The sequence below is a fragment of the Hypanus sabinus genome, chromosome 3 (genome assembly GCF_030144855.1).
Source record: "Hypanus sabinus isolate sHypSab1 chromosome 3, sHypSab1.hap1, whole genome shotgun sequence".
NCBI classification, from domain to species: Eukaryota; Metazoa; Chordata; class Chondrichthyes; order Myliobatiformes; family Dasyatidae; genus Hypanus; species Hypanus sabinus.
The window spans coordinates 111,013,231-111,035,641 of NC_082708.1; the positions used below are offsets into that span (position 1 = coordinate 111,013,231).

Genomic DNA, 22,411 nt, shown 5'->3' on the forward strand with positions numbered 1-22,411 from the left:
CCCTTGCTAGCTGTTTTCTGTTTGTGTGTCAGGAATGGCACTTACAACAAGCTTCTAAACAGTTGCAACCAACACTTAAAGACAATAATTTTATATTAATCTTGTTGTACTGTGCATTATTTAAGCTTAATAATCAAGATTACAACTTTCTCTTGATGTTTCTTCGATTTACTCACCATAAATAATTCCTGGATATTTCTTTATCTTTGAAAAATAGAAATGTAATTGATATCCATACAAGATTTTCAACAGCTTTTTGCATGAGAAACCTTCTGAATGAAGGTGAGACATAACCGCTTGGTATTATATTCAGGAATGTATGTTAGTTAAGACTATAACATTGCATTTGGTATCAACACATCTTAATAGTGTTGATTATTCTTTCCTTCAGTGAATTCCATTGTACAGGAACAACTTGACATATGAAGAATTTATGTTTCCATTAGCTTAGGCTGCAGGCATTTTTTAAATCTATGTCTGGTAACTGAAAACTTCATCAAAGAGTCTTGATGAACCTTGAAATGGAAAGCTGTATTGATTTTATGAACAATTTTTCATTTTGTGTTTATAAAAAGAAGCTTAAATCCATTATTTTTCTGGATTTTTTATGTGGCTTCAGGGATTGAATAACTTTTTTTTCTCATGAACGTATTAGAAGATGTATTTTAATTTGAAATAAGACTCTTATTGCTTGGAAACTTGAGTGTTCCTTGCAAAAGTGTTTTCCTTTCTTTTCAATCTTTTGGTATATTAAATATGCATCAGTTAAGCTTCTATATGCTGCAGAGACGATCTCATTTATGTAATTGTGGAGGGAACAGATTATTTTTGAATATAGAAGTATAAAGTGTGGTCAGAGTATAGATGAAATAAAATCAGGAAAATGCTAGAAACATCCAACTCGTTAGGCAACATTTGTGGCTGGATAAGCTATAGTTTAAGATGAATATCTTTTATCAAAACGGGGAAGGAGAACAAATTTTAGTGTTGCTAGAGTGCAGGAAGGAATAGACATGACAAAGAATATTTCAAGGATGAGGCCATGATTACTCTGGGGTTCTGTAGTAAGTAGGGTTTGGTTTGGAAAAAAGACTTTGGTGACTGTTTATCTCATGTTCTTATATATCCCTTGTATGTTTTAAAGACTGGGTCATCTCTCTGCTTTGTTCTCAAAATCAAACCCAACATATCCAGTCTCTCCCTGTAACTAAAGTTCTCCAATACACGGAACATCCCAGTGAATCTCCTCTGTACTCTCTCCGCAGTGCAGTCACGTCTTTCCTAAAGTTCAGTCTCATCGATATTGTAAAGTTGTAACGTGTCCCAGCTCCTATAATCAGATGTATGAAGGCAAAAATGCCAACATCACTCTTTCTGCCTGGACCTACTCTTCTCCTACCTATACCTCATGTTCCAAATATACTTGTAGGAGTATATTCTCCTTTATTTTAGCTGCTGAAGGTATTTCATGATCCCTTTTTGCCCTCCTGGGGCCATGAGAGTTTTGAATAGAAAGGAGAGAGAATCTGAGGAAATACTCAAACCAAACATTGGTACTTCGACCACTATCTCAACATGGTGCAAAGAGAATCAATGCAAGGGTTGTACCCACTTCTTCCTCCCAAAGACAGACAAAAGTCAGTACTCTGAAAAGTATTGATAATGGCTGGGGCCTCCAGACTTATTAAGAAACTGCCTAGAAGAAGGCGATGGCAAACCACTTCTGTACAAAATTCGCCAAGAACAATCATGGTCAAAAATAAATGATCACCCACATTATGATGCAGCACATGATGATAAATTTAGTTCCTAAGTACTCACTTCCACCCTCTATATTCCTGAAGGGACGACCAATTATAGATGCCTACACCTGTTGTATCATTTCTTTTAAAGTGATTGGCGTTGGTAGGGTACCATCCATTCAATCATGATGAAGCCAGCAAAGGCTTGGAGATTAGCCTCTGAAAATGCACATATGCCAGTGTTCTCTGCACTAAATGAATAGCAGATATTTGGAGTGATCTTGGTTCTGCATGGAGATGATGGTTGAACATTTTATTAACTCCAATCCAGCAGAACGCTTATTGGAAGTGAGGTTCAATATCCACTGTGTTTGTGATAACACAGCTGTAATTTATGATTGTCTTCATTAGAATCAGGTTTGTGGTATACTGAATAGTTGCAAATTCTGACAGCTAAATGTGACATAGATCAGTGGTCCCCAACCACCGGTCTGCAGCCCACAGATAATCCATATTTTAGCTGTTTGAGGGAGTTGGTGAAAAAACATTGTGGTTGTTGCTGTTCGGTTTTTTTTGTGGATCTGTTGAGACTTGAAAATCCTGTCCATTTTGCACAACAGATGGGCTGAATTTTGCTTGTCTATGGGAGGAGGAAGTGGGGAAGATCCATGCCTTAATTTTCTTTGCACCATGTTGAGATAGTGGCCCAAGTGACAATATTTGGATTTAGTGTTTTATCAGATTCTCTTTCCTTCCCTTTGACTCTAGCCCCTTCAGTAATCAATTGTTGATATGCCTATTAATGGAAAACCCTGCCCTAATTTCCGGCCTTTTTTTTGTGTGTCTCTTAAAATTGATTTCAGTTGCGTAGCCTCTTTCTTACAATATCATGTTGGAATATTGTCAGTCAGGCTTGTATCAAAGTAGCAACTTTGAAACTGTTCTAATCAAAATGACAAGTGGCATTCTTTGTGATTGCTGAGACCAGTGAATTAGATGAAGGACTGTTTCAACAACCTTCTCTTGGTTCCATTCTTAATCATATAGAAGTATAAAATGTGGTCAGAGTATAGATGAAATAAAATCAGGAAAATGCTAGAAACACCCAACTGGTTAGGCAACATTAATCATATCCTTAAGTCAGAATATCACCCAATTGGCTTCTGTTCCTATCCTTCTCTGTTACTTCTAGAATTCCTCAGAAATTGCATTTTGGCCACTTTCTGTTCCAGAGTTGAATCAGAATGCATGCCAATTACAACAGAAAAGATATCATTGTGTGTGAAGGTGCCTAGTACTAGCTGAACGCTTATCTTGAATATACACTGTATGCTTTTTAGATTCTTTGTCTGAAATTCAGAGAATGAACCTTTAATCAGGACTGGGAAGGAAGGGTCTGGAAGCCAGAATGAGAAAATGAGGGAAGGAGAAACTGGCAGTTGATAGCTGAGGGGGAGGGTGTTCTACTAATCCTAGCCAGGATGATGATACTAGTTACCGTAGATTCCGGACTACAGAGCGCACCTGATTAAAAGCCGCACGCTCTAATTTTAGAAAGAAAATCAATTTTGTACTTGTACAAGCCGCACCGGATTTTAAGCCGCAGGTGTCCCACGTTGTAATATGATATATTTACACAGAAAGATATTAGACTTGAGGATTTTTTAACTTTTAATTAAATCTGTATGGTAACATAAACAAATATATATTGCAAATGCTTTTTTTCGAACAGTGCCTGTAACACAGCTACTTTTAAATATACATACGTATCGGTAACACACAAATTACATTGCCTATACTTTTTTACTGAACAGTGCACAAACAACATTCCAATATCTCCTAACGACTGGTAAAAAAAAATATATTTACTGCAGCCTACCAGGAAAAGTTATTGATCGCCTTCTTCATCTTCCTCCTGCGCACTAAAACCATCAAAGTCCTCTTCTTCAGTGTCTGAATTGAATAAAACCTCAGGATCTTGTCACTCACTTCAGTCTCTTCGTTGTCGCTCTCACTTGAGCGCACGCGGTCCTCTTCATCACGCAGCAGTCCAGCCTTTCGAAACCCGCTGGTGATGGTGGATGTTGTGACACGGCTCCACGCATTTAGGATCCACTGGCAGACTTGAGTTAAAGATGCTCTTCGCATGCGTCCTGTTTTGGTAAAGGATTTCTCGCCGCTCGTCATCCAAGCCTCCCACTCAACGCGCAGCGCCACTTTAAATGCCCAGTTCACGCTGATGTCCAGTGGCAGCAAATACTTCGTGGTGCCCCCAGGAATCACAGCTGGAATTGAGTTTGTACTCTTGATGGCAGCTTTCACTGAACTTTCATTGTCAGCCGCTTAAAAAATCACCATCGGTGGAAGCTTTAGTCCGGATGCTGTGCAGCTCAGAACACAAGTAAAATGTGTTCTCTCATGGCCACTTGTTTTCAGTGTGATGGACGAGTCACCTTTTTTATTAACAGTCCGAGTGAGAGGCAGGTCAAACGTCAAAGGTACTTCATCCATATTTATGATATCATCTGGCCCGATGGAATTCTCTGCTATCTTTGTTTGAGTGAATGTGCGGAAGTTAGCAAGCTTTTCCTCGTGGTCGGGAGGGAGCTGCTGACACAGAGTCGTGCGTATCCTGAAGGACAGGCCTTTTCGTCTCATAAATCTAAAACACTACGATGGCCCACCTCTAAAATCTTTGATTTTCATTTTGGTGGCGATTGCTTTAGCCTTCAGTCTGATCAGCACGGTGGAAACACTGCGGCCGCCTGCTCTCTGTGTGTTAACCCAGTCTTCAAGAAAGTTTTCAAGTTCGAGCCATCTGCTATGATTACCTCTGAAAGCTTTTGTCGTCTTTTTGCATTGACTCAGTTCTTCATGCTGGCGTCGCCACCGTCTCACCATCGATTCATTTATGCCAAGATTATGTGCAGCAGCTCGATTTCCTTCTTCAACCGCCAGATTGATTGCCTTTAACTTAAAAGCTGCATCATATGCTTTTCTTCGAGTGTTTTCCATGTTGATGAGGGTGAGTACAAATGACTGATTTACAATAATTTAATTGTGAAAGTGCGCTTGATTTATCGTACAATTTCATTGGACCTCTGTGAACTACTCATCAATTTTATTGGTCTACTGTTACGAGGCAAAATGTTTTTGGCGGCATGAAAAAAAAACATGCATTAGCCGCACCGTAGTATAGGCCGCAGTGTTGCTGCAGTGTTCAAAGCGTGGGATAAAAGTAGCGGCTTATAGTCTGGAATTTACGGTATTTATTCAAGCACTTTCCACAAATGCATTCACTTCAACCACTCCTGATTGCATATTTTTTGAAACCGAATCTTGAGCATTATTCCGAATCAGCAGGGGTTTTAAAATTTTCTGTTTGTTTCTGTAAAGATCATTGAGCTGTAATACTACAAAGGCACAGTACAAATCCAATTTTTTTTACTTCAAAGAGTTCATCTTTGATGTTAGTGGTTTCGATTGGTATGCTGACTTTGAATGGTTAACACATTTTGTTTATATCATTTACCATTCCATTTTAATGTGAGAATTTATTGAAATAAAGTACAGTAGAAGTTTGTCCACTGTGCTGAATACAGTACTTTTAGTTGTTGGATTTTGTGATGCAGTATTGCTTGTCTCTTCAGTACTTAACCATATTTGACTAGCTTTTGTGTAGTAGAGAATTTTCAGTTTTAGTGTAGTTAATTATGGCATGAATGTCAACACATGTAACATTATTTTCACCATGTTTTCCCCATGACCATGTGGGTTTCCTCCACATTCCACACACTTGGGGATTAGGAGGTTAACTGGTCACATAGGTATAACTGGGCCAGAATGGCCTGTTACTGTGCTGAATCTCTATATAAATAAGTATCAAAACTATGATTAGCTGTGAATTCAGCCAGCTGTTTTGTAGCAATGTTATCCTGTAGGTTGGGTGGTTGTGATGTAAAGCCTCTCTGATTTTTACAAAAAAATCCAGTCCTGATTAAAAAGGCTCTATTTCTACCAAAATTCTTCCCTTGTTTCAAATAGCTACGCACATTTCCCATGTGCTAGAACTATCTAACTGGAAGAAATAAAAACAGGCAGATGGTAAATACGACAGTATTTATGTACAGTAAATCCTTGATTAAAGCCATTTGCACCCACTTGAAAAGGATACTTTCCGCAAGATTGAGATATATCATAGTGTCTTGTTTGCAACTTAAAGCTCAATGTTCGACAAGTGTGTGTGTTTGTGTGTGTGTGTATAAAATATATCTTGCAAACAAGATGTTTTAATTTATACATTATTTCTTTTCTATCTTTTATTATGACATACTTTACCTGACGATTTAGAATAGTATAGAATCCAGCAGGATACCATAATTGTTTTAGTTGTGGAAGATAATTTGACATGCAATTTTTATCAACTTTATTTTGATCTTTTTTGAGTACTTTATGTTAAATGCTTTGTGGTGATGGGTTGTGGTTTATGGTTCCAAAGGATATTCATCTATTCATAGTGAATCAAGTCAGGATGTTGGGGACCTGCTGAAAGACCAGAGAAGATCACTTAATGATAAGTGATGTAAAGTTCATTGTCATGAGACTCTGGACTCCATTTGGAGTCCAGCAGTCAAGTCTAATTTTGCTGGAATTCCTCATCATTATAGTGGGGAACTGCCCTTTGTTGATCCCATCCAGCTGAATGGGAATTATTCATCTGCACAATGGGAACATTAGTGGCTTTTCTCCTTTATTTCATATTTTTAATGATTAAATCAGCATTTTAATATTTTTTATTGTTTTTTGTTCTTTGTATTTTCATAATTTGCAACTATTTTAATAATGTTTAATTCTGCATATGAGAAACAGTTTAAAAACTTAATCGTGTAGTTTTGAGTGATGCCAAAGTTCTGACCCCCAACTTTGCTATCTTTCAAAGGCTATAAGGTGTTCTCAGTGATGGACCTTAGGATTATAGTGTCTGAGCCCTAGGTTCAGCTGAGGCCTCTAGAATCCTGTAATCCTGCAGGATTCCATCTATATACTTAGAACAAGTAAACAGAAGTATGGAGAAAGAACAGATAGAAAGAACTACTGGGGAAGGCTGGGTGCAACAGGGTCTGACAGTTAATTTTGCATCACATTTCCAATAGGGGACTGCTTACAGCAGGAATTCCCAAACTTTTTTTATGCTGTGGACCTCTACCATTAACTGAGGCTTCCATAGATCCCAGGTTGGGAACCCGTGACTTATAGTATCTTCAAATAATAGGAAAAGGTTCTTGCTGCACTGGAAAATACTTTTGAATGACTAATGTAATGTCATTTCTTGGGGAAATTTTTTTTGATTAAAAAAACTTCTTATGCTGTCTAATTGATAATAGTTTGAAAATACATAACAGCACTGATTCGGAGAAGGATTTGATTTAGTATCATTATATGGTGGCAAATTGTAGGTGTTCAATATATACTTTCAGAAATAATTTAGATTGATTATATTTTTTCCAAAGTGTAATCTCTTCATATTAACATTTAAAGTAAATGAAAATGACAAAGAGAAACTTTCATAATTTGCTATTGAAATTTTAACAAGGTAATATTGAATAACTAATTATTTTTGACAATTGTTTCTTTGTAGGATTTGGAGATAGTTTATTCCTATCTTCATGGAATGGAAGCACTGTCAAACCTGAGAGAACATCAGCTGAGGTAATAACAAATTTCAGGAGAATGTAGAGTATACTTTATCCACTGCAATAGTTTTTCACCCATTTTACTGTACATCATTAATAAAGGTGATTTTACTTAAAAATCTATAAATATGTTGGTTTCCTTAGGTTGAATGATTTTGATATATTTAGGAATTAAATGATAGTTGTAATATGTATTTTAATACAATGAAGGTTATAGAGAATATAGAGTTATACAATATAGAGAATTTAGAAATACAGTACTGTGCAAAGTCTGAGGCACGTGTAAATGAATTCTATAAAGCAAAGATGCTTTCAAAAATGAAATGAAAAGCTAAATATAATAAAAACACTAAAGAGCAGTAAAAAGTATATTTAAAAAAACCTTGTCAAATCAATATTTTGTGTGACCACCCTTTGTCTTTAAAATGGCATCAGTTCTTAGTTCTCTTTGGTACACTATTGTGAAGTTTTATAAGAAAACCGGCTGGTACGTTGTTCCAAGTATCTTTGAGAACTTGCTACAGTTCTTCTGCAGTCTTTGGCTGTCTCGCTTGATTTTGACTCTCTAGGTAATTCCAGACAGCCTCAATGATGTTGAGATCTGGGCTCTGTGGAGGCCATACCATCTGAAACCATATTAAAAATCTTGGATGCATAAGACTTTTTCACAGTACTGTAGATTCTCAGTCACTTGTGCATTTGGTATTAACTATTGGTTATTGGCTGAGATTTTTTAAAGTCATTGTAGCCTGGCAACTCAAGCTGATGGCATGTGTTGTTGAAATTCTACTTTTTTTGGTGTTTGCAGATATGAATGGAATTTTCAGTGCTTGTAGTTCTCATTTTGCGATCAGTAAGTCACTATAAAAGGGAGAAATGGTGTTGCAAAGATCTGTTGTTTTTCCTATTTGTTTTATTTCAAGTGTCAAAACTTTTCAGCTCTGTTTCTGGACTCATCCTGGTCAATATGTGTTGAAACTTTACAAAGAAGTGTTTTCCTGAAGTACAGTCACTGGTGTTTTGAAGGAAAATGTAGCTGCGTTTGAATACCTCATCATTTGCACAGTTGAGATGGCACTGACCAAATATTTTTCTGCAGTACACCTTTATTCTGAACTTGCAGTAGTTTGTTCTGTTGGATTCTACCCTGAAGTTGTCATTAAGTTAGCTTGCAATTTGGCAAACTGTTGTCTACTTTGCAGATTTGAATGCCTGTCTTTGAATTATCTACACTGATGACTGCTGTTTCTTAAGTTATCTTCCTGTTTGGATGCTTTAGAACCAAGATCTTCAATCTGATACTTTGCTAACTGCAAAGTTCAGTTTGCCTTCTTTCCATGATCCATAACCAATCTAAGTCAATTTCTGCCTTTCTTCCCATACTGAATTCTTTTTTTATTGTACATCTTAATTTCCTCAGTTGATCTATGCAATTTCTATAGTTTGCAGTTTTCCAGCCTTAATCGTATCTGCTCTAAGGTTAGCTAGTCCCATTCCTCCATTCCCTGATGACGTGGCCTCAGGGCTTTTTGGTTCTTCTGTGAATTGAAGCCCATCAGTCACAATCACCACCTCAGCTGCCCTTCAAGTTTGTTTAAGATAGACCCAAATGAGATCCTTTTATCTATTTAGCTATGTGCATTCATTCATGTGGCTGCATTAGAATGATAAAGGATGGTCTCAATTCATTTCACAAATTTGTTTGTTGTTATTTACTGTTTCCTTGTTTCCAACTTTTTGACATTTTGTGCACAAGCATTTCAACATTTTTGTCATTTGCTCTTTCAATTTCTCTTCATTGCCTCACATAGATGATTTTTAATATTTCTTGTACAATTTCTATCTCTTAGACTCTTTAACTATCAGGCATGTTTTGCTTTTTCGGTTCACTTTCTGGAGTGACAATTCTTTTCTGAGCCTTGTTTGTTCATCCTTGCAGTGTTTGTGCAGAGATCGCTCCCCACGATACACACAATTTTGATGTGAAACTTGCTGTTCACTGCTTTGCCTAGAAGAGAAATATGCTTCCCCTTTCAGTCAAAATAGTCTTGTTTACCCTTTCAATTCATGTTTTTTGAAAGGGTGTGCATATCAAAAATCAAAATTGTCTTCAGTCTTTTATATCTGTTATTTATCTTCGGGTTTGTATTTTTTTCTTTAGGACCCCAACTTCCATATTTTAGTGTTTAGTCTTAGAATATAAGTAATTAAGGACACTTAAGTTGTTTATAGAGGTATGGCCGTCACTGTTGGTGGAGGAAAAAGATATGACCAACGTATTCATTTTTTCTGTTACAGATTAATGTGTGAAACTGTCAGATATGAAAGGCATGAGGCAAATGAAGTCCTATACTAGTAAGTGAATTCATTTGATTTTAGACATATTTGTATTAAATTGGTTATATGAATGCATTACAAATACAGATTGTAAAGTAAATATTCTCGATGTAACAATAGTGCCCCGATCTTTTATGTAATTGATGTTATGTATTTGATGAAGCTCAATTCTTTTATTTTGAAGTATTATTTGATTATGAATATTGTAAGAACAGTATGGCAAAATAAACTTGCTGATATTTCAAACCTTTTTAGTTACTTTCTTTCCCTGTATTTCTCAATCTGTTCTCTCTCCAGAAATATTCTGGTTGCCACTTGAATGCATTGTATTCCAATTGCTCCTCTTCACAAATATAATGAAATATTTTGTGTATGTTTCAGTAGTCTGATGTCTCCTATTTCGCAATGCAAGTTTAATAAAATTAAGTGTTTCAATACGGCAAAATTTGAGAATCCTGCAGTGATAATGTTGAACTCCTTGGATGTGATTTTAAAATTATTCAGATATTAAGTTTGTTAACTCGTTTTAATAGATTGGTACTTAGAAATTCATCCACGTATTACATTTATGAGAGTAGAGGGGTTTAGCATCAAATTTAGCCCCATTGACTTGAATAGAATTAAATTTCAGAGATGGTTGTGCGCTCTAGAGAATAATTTGGGGATAGGGTTCTGGGAATATTTGTTCAGGATCAAATGTTTCTTTTCAGCTGTCAGGCTTCAATTCTTTTGTGTCACCTTGCAAGTTTAAGCAAATGTTATCTGCTATGAATAAATAAAGATTAGATTAGGATATCTGTATAGCAACTAAATAAATCTCTTATTAATCTGGAACCTATTAATAAAATTGAAAATTATAAAAAAAGTGTTGTACTCAAGTTTATTAACAAAGGCATAGAATACAAATATTAGTTGATGATAATGATCTCTAGATAATGTTCAGTTCCAGCTTTGCACTGAAATAATGTAGAGCCCTTAGAGATGGAGCAGACAGGATTTACCCAAAATATAGAAGTAAGGAAATCATTTATTTTCTAAAATCCTGTTTTGTGTCCATCATGGACATGCAGTTGATGAAACCAAGTCATTAACTTTGGTCTCCACTACAACTTTACTCTCTCGACTTCCATCACAACTTCTGTTCTCTAGACACCTATTTTTCTCTCTGGTAACCGTGCTTGAATGAGTCTGTTCACAACTTGTTTGACCTCAAAATAAGTTTCAAACCAACATTTTAATTTTTTTTATCAACTGCTGCTTATCATTCTTGGCTTTCATATCTCTTGACTTGACTATTGCGCTTCATTCCTAGCTGACATCCCATCTTCCACATTTTAATTTAGGATAAACCAAAACTCCAGTGTCTATGTCCTAACCCTTGTATTTAGTTTGCATGCTTTGATCACTAAACTACACTGGTTTTAACTTGAAGGAAGGCTGAATATTAAACCACAAACTTCATAAAACTCCTCTCCTTTCTAAAATTCTAAATTGCTCCTTCTCGAATTGTCTGAACAGTTGCACTCCTCTAATCTTAATTCTTCTGTATTTGTAATGTTTTTCATACCATTTTTGCATCCAAGCCTTCAGCTGCTCAAATTCTAAGCTCTGGAAAGACGGTCCTTAATTTCTGTTTCTGTGATTAAGTATTTAGTTACTTTGCCCCAGTTCATGAAGTGGTTGGTAGGTGTTATCTTTAGCTTCTTGAGCGTTTTGAAAAGTTTAAAGATGTTAAATAAAATATATAGGTTGTTGTTGCTGGGAAGATCAGAGTTGCTCTTAGGACAAAGGTGATTATAGGGCAGTTCAGTAGAGGATTAGTGGTGGACCAATCAATTGGAAGAGAGAGAGAGAGCTTCGCACAGGTCAGGAAGAAAAGTTTGAAAAAGCATTTTGCAGGGCTTGGCGCGTTAGCAGCTGACTAATTGATTTGAAGAAAGAGTGAGTTTTGCACAGGTCGGGGAGAACTGCACACTCAGTAGCCTGTCATCACGCAAGGATACTGTGAAAGCTCCGAAATAGAGACTCTGTTTAGTGGAGCGGTCATTGGAGTAGTGTAAGTCAGAGTAGTAGGGCTTTGGTTTATTGGGGCTTCGGTGAGGATGGGCCTAGGCAAGGTAGGTTACTTTCTTTTCCCTCTCTAACAAGAATAGTGGGTATGACTGGAGGCCAATTTTCTGTGCTGTATGTCAGATGTGGGATGTCTGGAAGACTACCAGTCTCCCTGATGGCCACATCTGTGCCAGGTGCATCAAGCAGCAGCTCTTAGAGACCAAGTTAGGGAACTGGAGCCGCAATTTGATGACCTTTGGCTTGCTAGGGAGAGTGAGGAGGTGACAGGCAGGTAGTCACCCCAGGGCCACAGGAGATGGATAAGTGGGTGATCGTCAGGAGAAGGAAGGGGGTTGTCAGGTATTGGAGAATACCCCTGTGGCTGTCCCTCTTAACAATAAGTACTCCATTTTGAGTGCTGTTGGGGCGGGGGGGGGGGGGGAGCGACCTACCTGGGAGAAGCAAAAGTGGCCGTGCTCTAGCACTGAGTCTGGCCATCTGGCTCAGAAGGGTAGGGAATAGAATGGGATGGCAGTGGTAATAGGGGACCTATAGTTAGGGGGACAGATAGGCGATTCTGTGGGTGCTAGAAAGAAACTAGGATGGTAGCTTGCCTCCCAGGTGCCAGGGTTTGTGATGCTTCAGAGCACGTCCACAATATCCTGAAACAGGAGGGTGAGCAGCCAAAGGTCGTGATACATATTGGTACCAAAGACATAGGTAGAAAAAGGGTGGTGGTCCTGAAAGCAGAATATAGGGAGTTAGGAAGGCAGCCGAGTAGCAGGACCTTAAAGATAGTAATCTTGGGATTGCTGCCTGTGCCATGCAAGAGTGAGTATAAGAATAGAATAAGATGGAGGATAAATGTGTGGCTGAAGGATTGGAGCAGGGGACAGGGATTCAGATTATTGAATCATTGAGACCACTTCTGGGGCAGGTGTGACCTGTATTAAAAGAATGGGTTGCTCTTGAATCCGAGGGGGACCAATATCCTGGTGGGGAGGTTTGTTAATGTTATTGAGAAGGGTTTAAACTAGATTTGCCGGGGGGGGGGGGCAGTGGGAACTGAATGAAGAGGCAGTGGATGGGGAGATTGGAGCACAAGTAGAAATATCTTGTAGGGAGCTTGTGAGGAAGGATAGACAGATGTTAGAGCAAAGATGCACTCAAGTCTGATGGTTTGAGATGCAAGGTGGATGAGATAGTGTGAGCAATATGTGGAACTGTGACATTGTGGCCATTACAGAGACTTGGATATTTCAGGAGCAGGAATGGCTGTTGAGTGTGCCAGGCTTTCGATGTTTCAAAAAGAACAGAGAGCAAGGCAAAATTGGTGGGGGTGTGGCATTGCTATTTAGGGATAGTGTCATGGCTGCAGAAAAGGAGGAAGTCATGGAGGGATTGTCCACTGAGTCAGTGTGGGTGGAAGTCAGATATAGGAAAGGGGCAACAACTCTATTGGGTATTTTTATAGACCCCCCCCCCAAAAAAAACAACAGAGATATCGAGGATCAAATAGGGAGGCAGATTCTTGAATGGTGTGATAATAATAGGATGTAACAAAACACATTGAAGGTAGAGCAGTGGATGTAGTGTATAAGAATTTCATTAAGGTATTTGATAAGGTTCCCCATGCAAGGCAGCTTCAGAAAGTAAGGAGACAAGTGATCCAAAGAGACCTTGCTTTGTGGATCCAGCATTGGCTGCCCACAGAAGGCAAAGGGTGGTTGTAAATGGTTCATATTCTGCACAGAGGTTGGTGACCAGTGGTGTTCTGCAGCGATCTGTTCTGGGTCCCCTCTTCTTTGTGATTTTTATAAATGACCTGGATGAAGAAGTAGAGGGGTGGGTTAGTAAGTTTGCTGATGACACAAAGGTTGGGGGTGTTGTGGATAGTCTGGAAGGTTGTCAGAGGTTATAGCAGGACATTGATAGGATTCAGAACTGGGCTGAGAAGTGGAAGATGGAGTTCAACCTAGATAAATGTGAACCGGTTCATTTTGGTAGATTCAATTTGAAGACAGAATATAATAATGGTGAGACTCATGGCAGTGTGGAGGATCTGAGAGATCTTGGGGTCCGTATCAATAGGACACTGCAGGTTGACAGTGTTGTTAAGAAGGTGTATGGTGTGTTGACATTCATCAACCATGGGATTGAGTTCAAAAGTCATGAAGCAATGTTACAGCTACTTAAGACCTTGGTCAGACCCCACTTGGAGTACTGTGTTCAGTTCTGGTCACCTCACTATAGGAAGGATGTGGATACGATAGAGTGAGTGCAGAGGAGATTTACAACGGTGTTGCCAGGATTGAAGGGCATACCTTAGGAGAATAGGTTGAGTGAACTTGGCCTTTTCTTCTTGAAGTGCCGGAGGTTAAGAGGTGACCTGATAGAGATATATAAGATGATGACGGACATTGATCGTGTGGATAGCCAGAAGCTTTTTCCCAGGGCTGAAATGGCTAACTTGAGGGGGCATAGTTTTAAGGTGCTTGGAAACAGATATCGAGGGGATGTCAGGGTAAGTTTTTCTCGCAGAGTGGTGGATGCGTGGAATGCACTGTCGGCGATGTTGGTGGAAGTAGATACAATAGGGTTTTAACAGCCTCTTAGATAGGTGCATGGAGCTCAGAAAAATAGAGGGCTATGCGCTAGGGAAATTCTAGGCAGTTCCTAGCGAAGGTTACATGGTCGACACAACATTGTGGACCAAAGGGCCTGTAATGTGCTGTAAAGTTCTATGTATGAAGACTTTAAATATAATTGTTAGTGAGGAGCAGAATTAATTAGGAAATTTGGTAATCAAATAACAAAGTTAAGGTAACTGTTAAAAAAACTGCCAGATGTAAACTATGCCACGTTATTTATACTGGTCAGCACTAATGTTTTCCATCGAAAGATCTGTAAAATTTGCACACACTTTTCTTAATTCTTCCGCATGTAATGCGTCTTATTTGACCATGCCAAAGCTATGACATTTAGCTAGAAAGTCAAAGCAAATGTATTGTACGATAAGCAAAACTCTTATCTTTCTAAACCAACTGGAATACAGAGACTGCCAAAGCATTCACTGTTCTGAAAGTAGATGCAATATATTTAACCACAATTTTTTAACTAAGCACTTAAAGTTAATCTTTACAAAGTTTCCACAAAATACCTGATACAAAGAAAGTTTAAAAAATTATATTTAAACAGAAATGTTAATACCAAGTCAGGTTAATTAGAGCTAAGGAGTTGAGTTATTTGAGATAGAGTTTTAGATGTTGATCTTGATTTTTAATGCAGATATCTTGTCCTTATAGTTCAAAGTAAATGTAGTATCTACGTACATGTAACACTTACCCAACAGGCTGGTATATGTCTAGGGGGAAAGGAGATCCAGCCACTCACCAACCCCGCCTTCCGTACAAGCAGGTGCTGTGAGAATCAAGTTTATGCCGCGCGTACACACACAATATCAAACTCACACCAGATACCGTTATGGAATACACTTTAAAGATTTTACTAAAACTAAAAGAGTACTATGCAATATAGTATATATGAAGGAAAAGAAAATAAAGTAAAAGGCACCAATTTATCAAAGTTCAGTCAGTTTAGTGCACATCGTTGGAACTCAACCATCGAAACATTCGACCCCTCGTCACTTTCCTGCAACCTCCACGTCCTCGCACCTGGGACCACCCCCAGTGGTCGACCGAGCAGTGCAGCGCATGCCCACATTCCTTGGTGTCTCCTTCCCGCCTCTCCTCAAAAGACACGAAACCCCCAAGCTCCCAGCCTCACAAGACAAAATAATATTCCCCATTGGTTAAAAAATGAATACAGTCCCCATATCAGCAAGTCCAAAGCTAAACAACTGCAAGAGAAAACATTTAGCAAACATAAAAGCATTCCTACTGTAGCAAACCAAAGAAGCCATTTTGATTAACATACACAGTACATTGTACATACATATATGTCACAACAAATACAAAGAAATAAAACAAAACAAATAAGCAATAAATACTGAGAACATGAGAAAAAGAGTCTTTGAAAGTGAGTCCATAGGTTTTGGGAAGAGTTCAATTTTGGCGTGTGTTAAGTTATCCCCTCTGATTCAAAAGCCTGATGGTTGAGGTATAATAACAGTTCCTGAAGCTAGTGGTGGGGGTTCGATGATGGATGCTGCTTTCCTTGTAGATGTAATTAGAGGTGGGGAGGGCTTTAACTATGATGGACTGTGCTGTATCCAATACTTTTTATAAGGTTTTCCATTCAAGGGCTTTGGTGTTTCCATACCAGGCAACCATGACCTGCTATGGAGTTTATGTAATACTTAAGTGTTATCTTGTACGTTAATAGCAAAAATCCAGTTAAGTGGAATTGGTTATAGCAGGGTAATTTCTCTCATATACATTGACCTTAGACAATGAGGTGCTGTCATTGATAGGTCAGTGTAATAAATGTATTGCTAAAGCATTTCCATAGTACATTTCACTCAGGAAAGATTTCTAACTATGGGATTGCTATTGGAGTTAGTGGACAAGGGGTTACAGGTTTCCCCCACTATTTGAAGGTAGAGTATTCCTATGAAACGGTAAGCCAGAATGTCGTAAAGTGAAGAAGCAATTGCCATTTATTTATATGGGAAAAATTTGTGAGCATTCGCAGACCCAAAAAATAACCTACCAAGTCATACCAAATTACACATAAAACCTAAAATAACAGTAACATGTAGTAAAAGCAGGAATGATTTGATAAATACACAGCTTACTTAATGTAGGAATACTTCTTTGCAATTATTGCAGTACTGTCCACTGCAACGAAAATCTCACCCGCAAGCGCTCTTGGCAGCACTCGTGGCAAAAACACATGGCGCAAACGCTCCCAGCAGAAACACATGGCACAAGTGCTCCCGGCAGAAACACTTTTTCCAGTAACCTTTAAGCTATGAAGCTACCAAGTAACACATAAAAATACACAGCCTATATAAAGTAGAAATAATGTACGTCTGGTGTAGTTTCACTTAGCGGAATCGGGAAGACAGAGAGCACACTGATGGTGGTGTGTTAGGCTGAGTCGTCGGAGGTTGGGGTGGTGGGAAGTAGAGGAGACTGGGGTGTCATCTCATTGTCGTGTTTCCATCAGGGCAGGCAGGTCACCCTCTTCCATGTCTGCCTGCCTCGATGTCGAAGGGTGAGTTTTGGCATCTGCTATGACTGATGTGGAAGGCTTGAAAAACGACGGTATGCTTGACTGCTTAGCTGCGCACATCTTTCTATCATACATTTCTTTGTAAGCACTCTAACCATCCTACAAATAAGCCCTAAACCTATGTGCTCTTTCAAAATTAAAGTCATACTTTTCTGCAATCATTACAGCATTCTCAATCCCAGCGAAAATCTCACACAATTGCTTCACGTTCAGTTCCTGGACGACTTCATTTCCTGGCTGTTCCTACTGTGTTTGGTTTCAATTGTTAACCTTTCCTCTTCATCAGCTCTTCATCTCTCAGTTCTTGGTCATGGAATGCCAAAACCTCTTCAACATCATCTTTGTCAACTTCCACAAACCCTTAGCCAAACTCACTAGCGAGTCCTTACTTCGTTCACCAGGATCAAAACGCTTAATTATGTCTAGTTTTATGTTAAGTGGTTAAGTGCAACACCCTTACGAGCTCTTTTAGGCTTTTCTGATATCTTAGAACTCATCTTGCTAATGGATGCACAAAATAAATTGACATAAAGCACAGATACTCACAGGCACGTGTTTAAGCAATGCCGGCTAGAATGCAGTTCCGGGGGAGGAACTTGGCTGCTCGGCGAACGCTGCCTTTTACGTAACAGTGAAAACACCTTCTGTTAGCGTAAACAGGTAACTAATGTAGGTCTTTCGTAACAGCGAGGCATTGTAAAGCGAACATTCGGAAAACGGGGGACACCTATATTATAGATTTATATACTGAAATGAGTTACTGATGGTGGTACAGTGCTGGGAACCTGGTGCAAAATCCTGCCTTACCAGCTGTTGTGCTGCAGAACTGGTATGAACCATCGCCTTTTGGCACATACTTCTGTGCCAAATATCTGTTGTAAACTTTTTCCCTCTGCTGATGCTCTTTCAGCAATGAATAACCCAAGGCTTCATGTGGAGAACCTGCTTGCAATTGAGGGTGTTGGGTGGGCTGGGTCAAAATGTGCAGCTGCTTGATGCTGAGGTGAACAACTTGGGCTGCATACTGCCATAGTGAGTGTTGTGATGGAAATGAGACAGATTCTTTGGGTCTCAAAGGCAAGGGTTCTGGACACATAGTTTTAATAATGAGGAGTTTATTTACAAGGGGAGAAGAGCTTGGGAACAACACAAGCGGCTATAAAATTTGCACAAACGAGCTTAGAATAGACGAGAGTTGGAAAAGTCGGGTCGGTAGTACAATACACAGGAAAACGGTGTGGGAACAGAATACAGGTACACATACAAGCAAGGGAAAAGTAACTACAATATCCGTCATCCCTTGACTATGGGCAGGCACGGCTCTCTGCTACAGGGACGACAATAAACGCTCTCACAACCCTATTCATTGCACCGCTTACTACGTGTCTCCAGTGCTGTATTGTAGTCTTCAGCCTGGAGTGAAGCTGGGTGGTCCCTAGAGGATGGCAAAAAAGAGAGCGAGCCAAGCACATGTCGCACCCTTTATAGGTCAGGAAGCTGGAGGGTCCAGCCCAGGTAATTCACCAGGGGGCCAACGGCTTGGTGCTAGATGGGTTAATCCAATTAAGGTGGCCAATGGTTAAGTGTGCATTGATTAGTTGGGGGGGTGAAATGTTGACTGGCATGTGGTGTACCTTCCGACCAGGTGAGGGCAGTGCTGAGCCGTGACAGGCGTGGCTCTCTGGATACTGTGAGACATGTTGGAGATATTAAAGTTGCAGTGTTTCCCTCTTTGGTCATAAACCTTTATCTAACCGTGAGTTTTCTTTGTGGTAACAAGCATTAAAGTGATGCATTGAAAAATCTTTTGGAAGAACTCAGCAGGTTCAAAGTTCATAGTAAATTTATTGTCAAAGTATATGTATGTAAATTTACTATCAAAGTATGTACCAATCAAAATATGTTACCATATAGAACCCAGAGATTTGTTTTCTTGTGGGCATACTCAATAACTCCATAATACAATAGTAACCATGATAGAATCAACAAAAGACCCCACCAACTAGGGCATTCAAACAATGTGCAAAGGGCAACAAAATACAAAAAAATACAAAAAAAAATACAAAAAAAAAGAAATAATAATAAATAAACATTTAATATTGAGAACATTAGAATGAAGAGTCCTTGAAAACGAGTCCATAGGTTGTGGGAACATTTCAATTATGGGGTACGTGAGTTTGAGTGGAGTTATTTCCATTGGCTCAAGAGCCTGATGGTAGAGGGCTGATAACTGTTCCTGAACCTGGTGGTGTGAGTCCTTAGCCTCCTGTACCTTCTTGCTAATGGCAACAGTAAGAATAGTGCATAACCCGGATCTTGGGCATTCTTGATGATTGATGCTGTGACAGTGTTTTGTGTAGAGTGCTCAATGGTGGATAGGACTTTACCTGTGATGGACTGGCCTTATCTACTACTTTTTGTAGGATTTTCCTTTCAAGGGCATTGATATTTCCCTACCAGGCTGCAATGTAGCCAGTCAATATAGTCTCCACTACACATCTATAGACTACCAGTGCTGGATTCTGATGGATGTAAAGGAGGTGAGAATGGGAATCATAAGGAAAGGTGAATGACAGAACCAGCACTTGCGGGTGAGAAGTTGTGAAAACCTTTGAGTGAACCGTGTGTGCATGGATGGAGCAAGGAAGGGCATTATGATTGTGGCAGTGGGGTGGGGGAAAATTCGGTTCTAATGGTAGTGTAGGCCTCCGTTAATCTCGATAGACCATGGATTTGCACTTTGGAAAGTTTCCAGGGCGCAAGCCTGGCCAAGGTTTTTTTTTATGGAAGACCGGCAGTTGCCCAAGCTGCAAGTCTTCCCTCTCCACGCCACCAATGTTGCCCAAGGGAAGGGCATTATAATGGAAAGGGAGCAAAAATGGGAGGATAGAAAAAGATTCATGAGGTGAGGAGGAGTTGGGGAGCAGGAGAAAAAAGGATTACCTAAAACTTGGAAAATTCAAATACACCCTGTCCTCGTTATATGCGGTGGATAATGTTCCTTGCAGTCGATGCATAATGTGAATAATTATTTAAATGGAGAAAATGGATGCATTCTGGAGGGCTTCCTAAACATTGTTTTATGTGTAATTTATTCACATTTTCATACCAATAGGACACAAAAGCAGTACCACAAGGTAACATTTGTATTATATTTCATCAATTTAAGGTAATATTCAACGTAATAAATCATAGAAAGTTAACCTACTAGGGTGTACAGTACTCGCCAACAGTGGCAGGTGTGTTCGCTCCGGGAGGTGAGTGGTTGTTGTGGAGTTGGGCAGCTTTACATGGATGAGATGGATGGTTGTGGGTCGTCAGGATCATCAAGGACAACAAGGAGTGAAGGAAGACTCCCAGAACTCTCACAGACCTACCCTCTTTCCAGGATTCATCAACATGGCATGTCTGATGTTGAAGGACTTCCACCATTCCCTCACCATTGGTAAACTCCTGGGATTTTCAAAATCGTCTGTTGCATGCAGCATCTGAGAGAGAGTTTGCTGTAAAAAAAAACACGCCTTGAATGTGGATATCACACCTTGATCGAGTGGTTGAATCAGCGATGTTGTGTTAGGCGGCAGGAAACACACTGTTATATTAGGATGAATGCTGTCCAAATGTTTAGGATGGGTTGGCGCATTGTCAAGCAACAAAAGAACTTTAAAGGCAAGATCCTGTTCCTGGCAGTAGGGTTCAGCCTCAATAACAAAATGATTAGTAAACCAATCTTCAAAGTGACCCATGCTTTCTTATTAGATGCCCAGTGGACAGGAAGCATATTCTCACTCAAACCCTTAAGAGCATGAGGGTTTAGTGAAAGGTAAACTAAGAGAGGCTTCATCTTACAGTCTCTTTTGGCATTGGAACACATAAGCAAAGTCATTCTATCCTTTGCTGCATTGAAACCTGATGCAGTTTTTTCATCCTTACTTATGTAAATACATTTCGGCATACGCTTCCAAAAAAGCCCGTTCTTGTCTGATGCCGCCCTATTTATAATTTTCAACTTTTTTTCCAATGTTCAAGTGGTTCTGTGCCGCTTGGCTGATGACCCAGGACTTGACATCAGACGCTTAGGAGGCATAGTTAAATCTTTCAAACACAAAATCACTGCAGCGTAAGTAAAAACAACAAAAGCTTAAGAGCGCAAGATCACACATCCATACGTTGCCAAAACCAATGCAAGACTGGTGGGAGTGAGACTGTGAGATGTGCGCACATGACTTGTATTGGCCGGAAAGTGGTGCTTCTCGTTCCAACAGTGAGACTGTGAGGCATGCGCATGTGACTTGTATTGGTTGGAAAGCAGTGCTCTTCGCATAACTGAGTTTTGGATGCATATAGGGAGATGTTGGTGGAAATAGGTTCCTCGCATAACTGAATCTGCATAGTCTGAAGACGCAGATAATGAGGATAGGGTGTACCACTGGGCTGTAGGCTATACCCAGATGGAATATGTGTTGTTCCTGTGGTTTGCTTCGGCCTTCATCCTAGTACAGAAGGCTGAAGGTGTACAGGTCCATATGGGAATGGGAAGGGGAACTGAAATGGTATGCAATGAGCTCAGAGTAGTCATTGTGGATTGAGTACAGATGCTCTATGGAACAGTAGCCCAGTCTACACGGTGTAGTCGATGTAGAGCAGGTTACATCAAGAGCACCAAATACAGTATTTCTGTTAATTTATGTAGAGGTATAGCATGGAGTCAGCCTGCTGAGCCACACTGCCCCAGCAACCCCACAATGCTGATTTTACCCTAACCTGATTATGGGACAATTTACAATAGCCAATTACCTACCTGGTACATCTTTGGACTGTGAGAGGAAATCGGAGCACCAGGGGGAACCTTAGGAAGGATGTACTGAGGCTCCTTACAGAATAACACTGAACTCTGTAACACTCTGTGCTGTAATAGTGCTGTGCTAACCTCTCTGCTACTATAGCACCCAGGTCAGGGTTAGAGGAGATGCAAATGAATCTTTGCCTCACTTGGAACAGCTCTTTAGATCCTTGGATAATGAATAGAAAGGAGGTGTAATGACAAGAGCTGCATCTACTGCAAGGGCAGGAGAAAATATCAGGGGTCTGGGAAGAATGAGCAGCCAAGGGTTCATTGGAGGGTGTGGTTCCTGTGGAAGATGAAGAAGGGTAAAGAGGATACAATGTGGTTGGTGGGGATCTCATTGCAGCTTTACTCCTTTTTTCTCCTTCTTTGCTAGCCATTATCATTACCTGCCACTATATCGCAACCGCATCCCTGCTTTGCTCCTCTGGTTTACACATCTGCCTGTCACCCACACCCTCTTCAGTCCACCCTTTATTGCCACTTTCCTTCTTCTGTTTGTACTAGTCATTTCTCCTCTATACCCCTAGTCCTGATGCTAGGGT

The 22,411-nt window shown here is 39.6% G+C and overlaps 1 protein-coding gene across 4 annotated transcripts in view; it reads left to right on the forward strand.

Moving 5' to 3' along the window:
- rapgef2b (Rap guanine nucleotide exchange factor 2b) overlaps nt 1–22,411 on the forward strand; it is a 357,783-nt gene that overhangs the window by 73,002 nt on the left and 262,370 nt on the right. For all 4 annotated transcript variants that reach the window (XM_059964949.1, XM_059964950.1, XM_059964952.1 and 1 more), the window contains exons 2-3: nt 7,381–7,451; nt 9,734–9,790. In XM_059964949.1, coding sequence (XP_059820932.1) covers nt 7,381–7,451; nt 9,734–9,790 — 128 coding nt within the window. The remainder of the gene's footprint in view (nt 1–7,380; nt 7,452–9,733; nt 9,791–22,411) is intronic.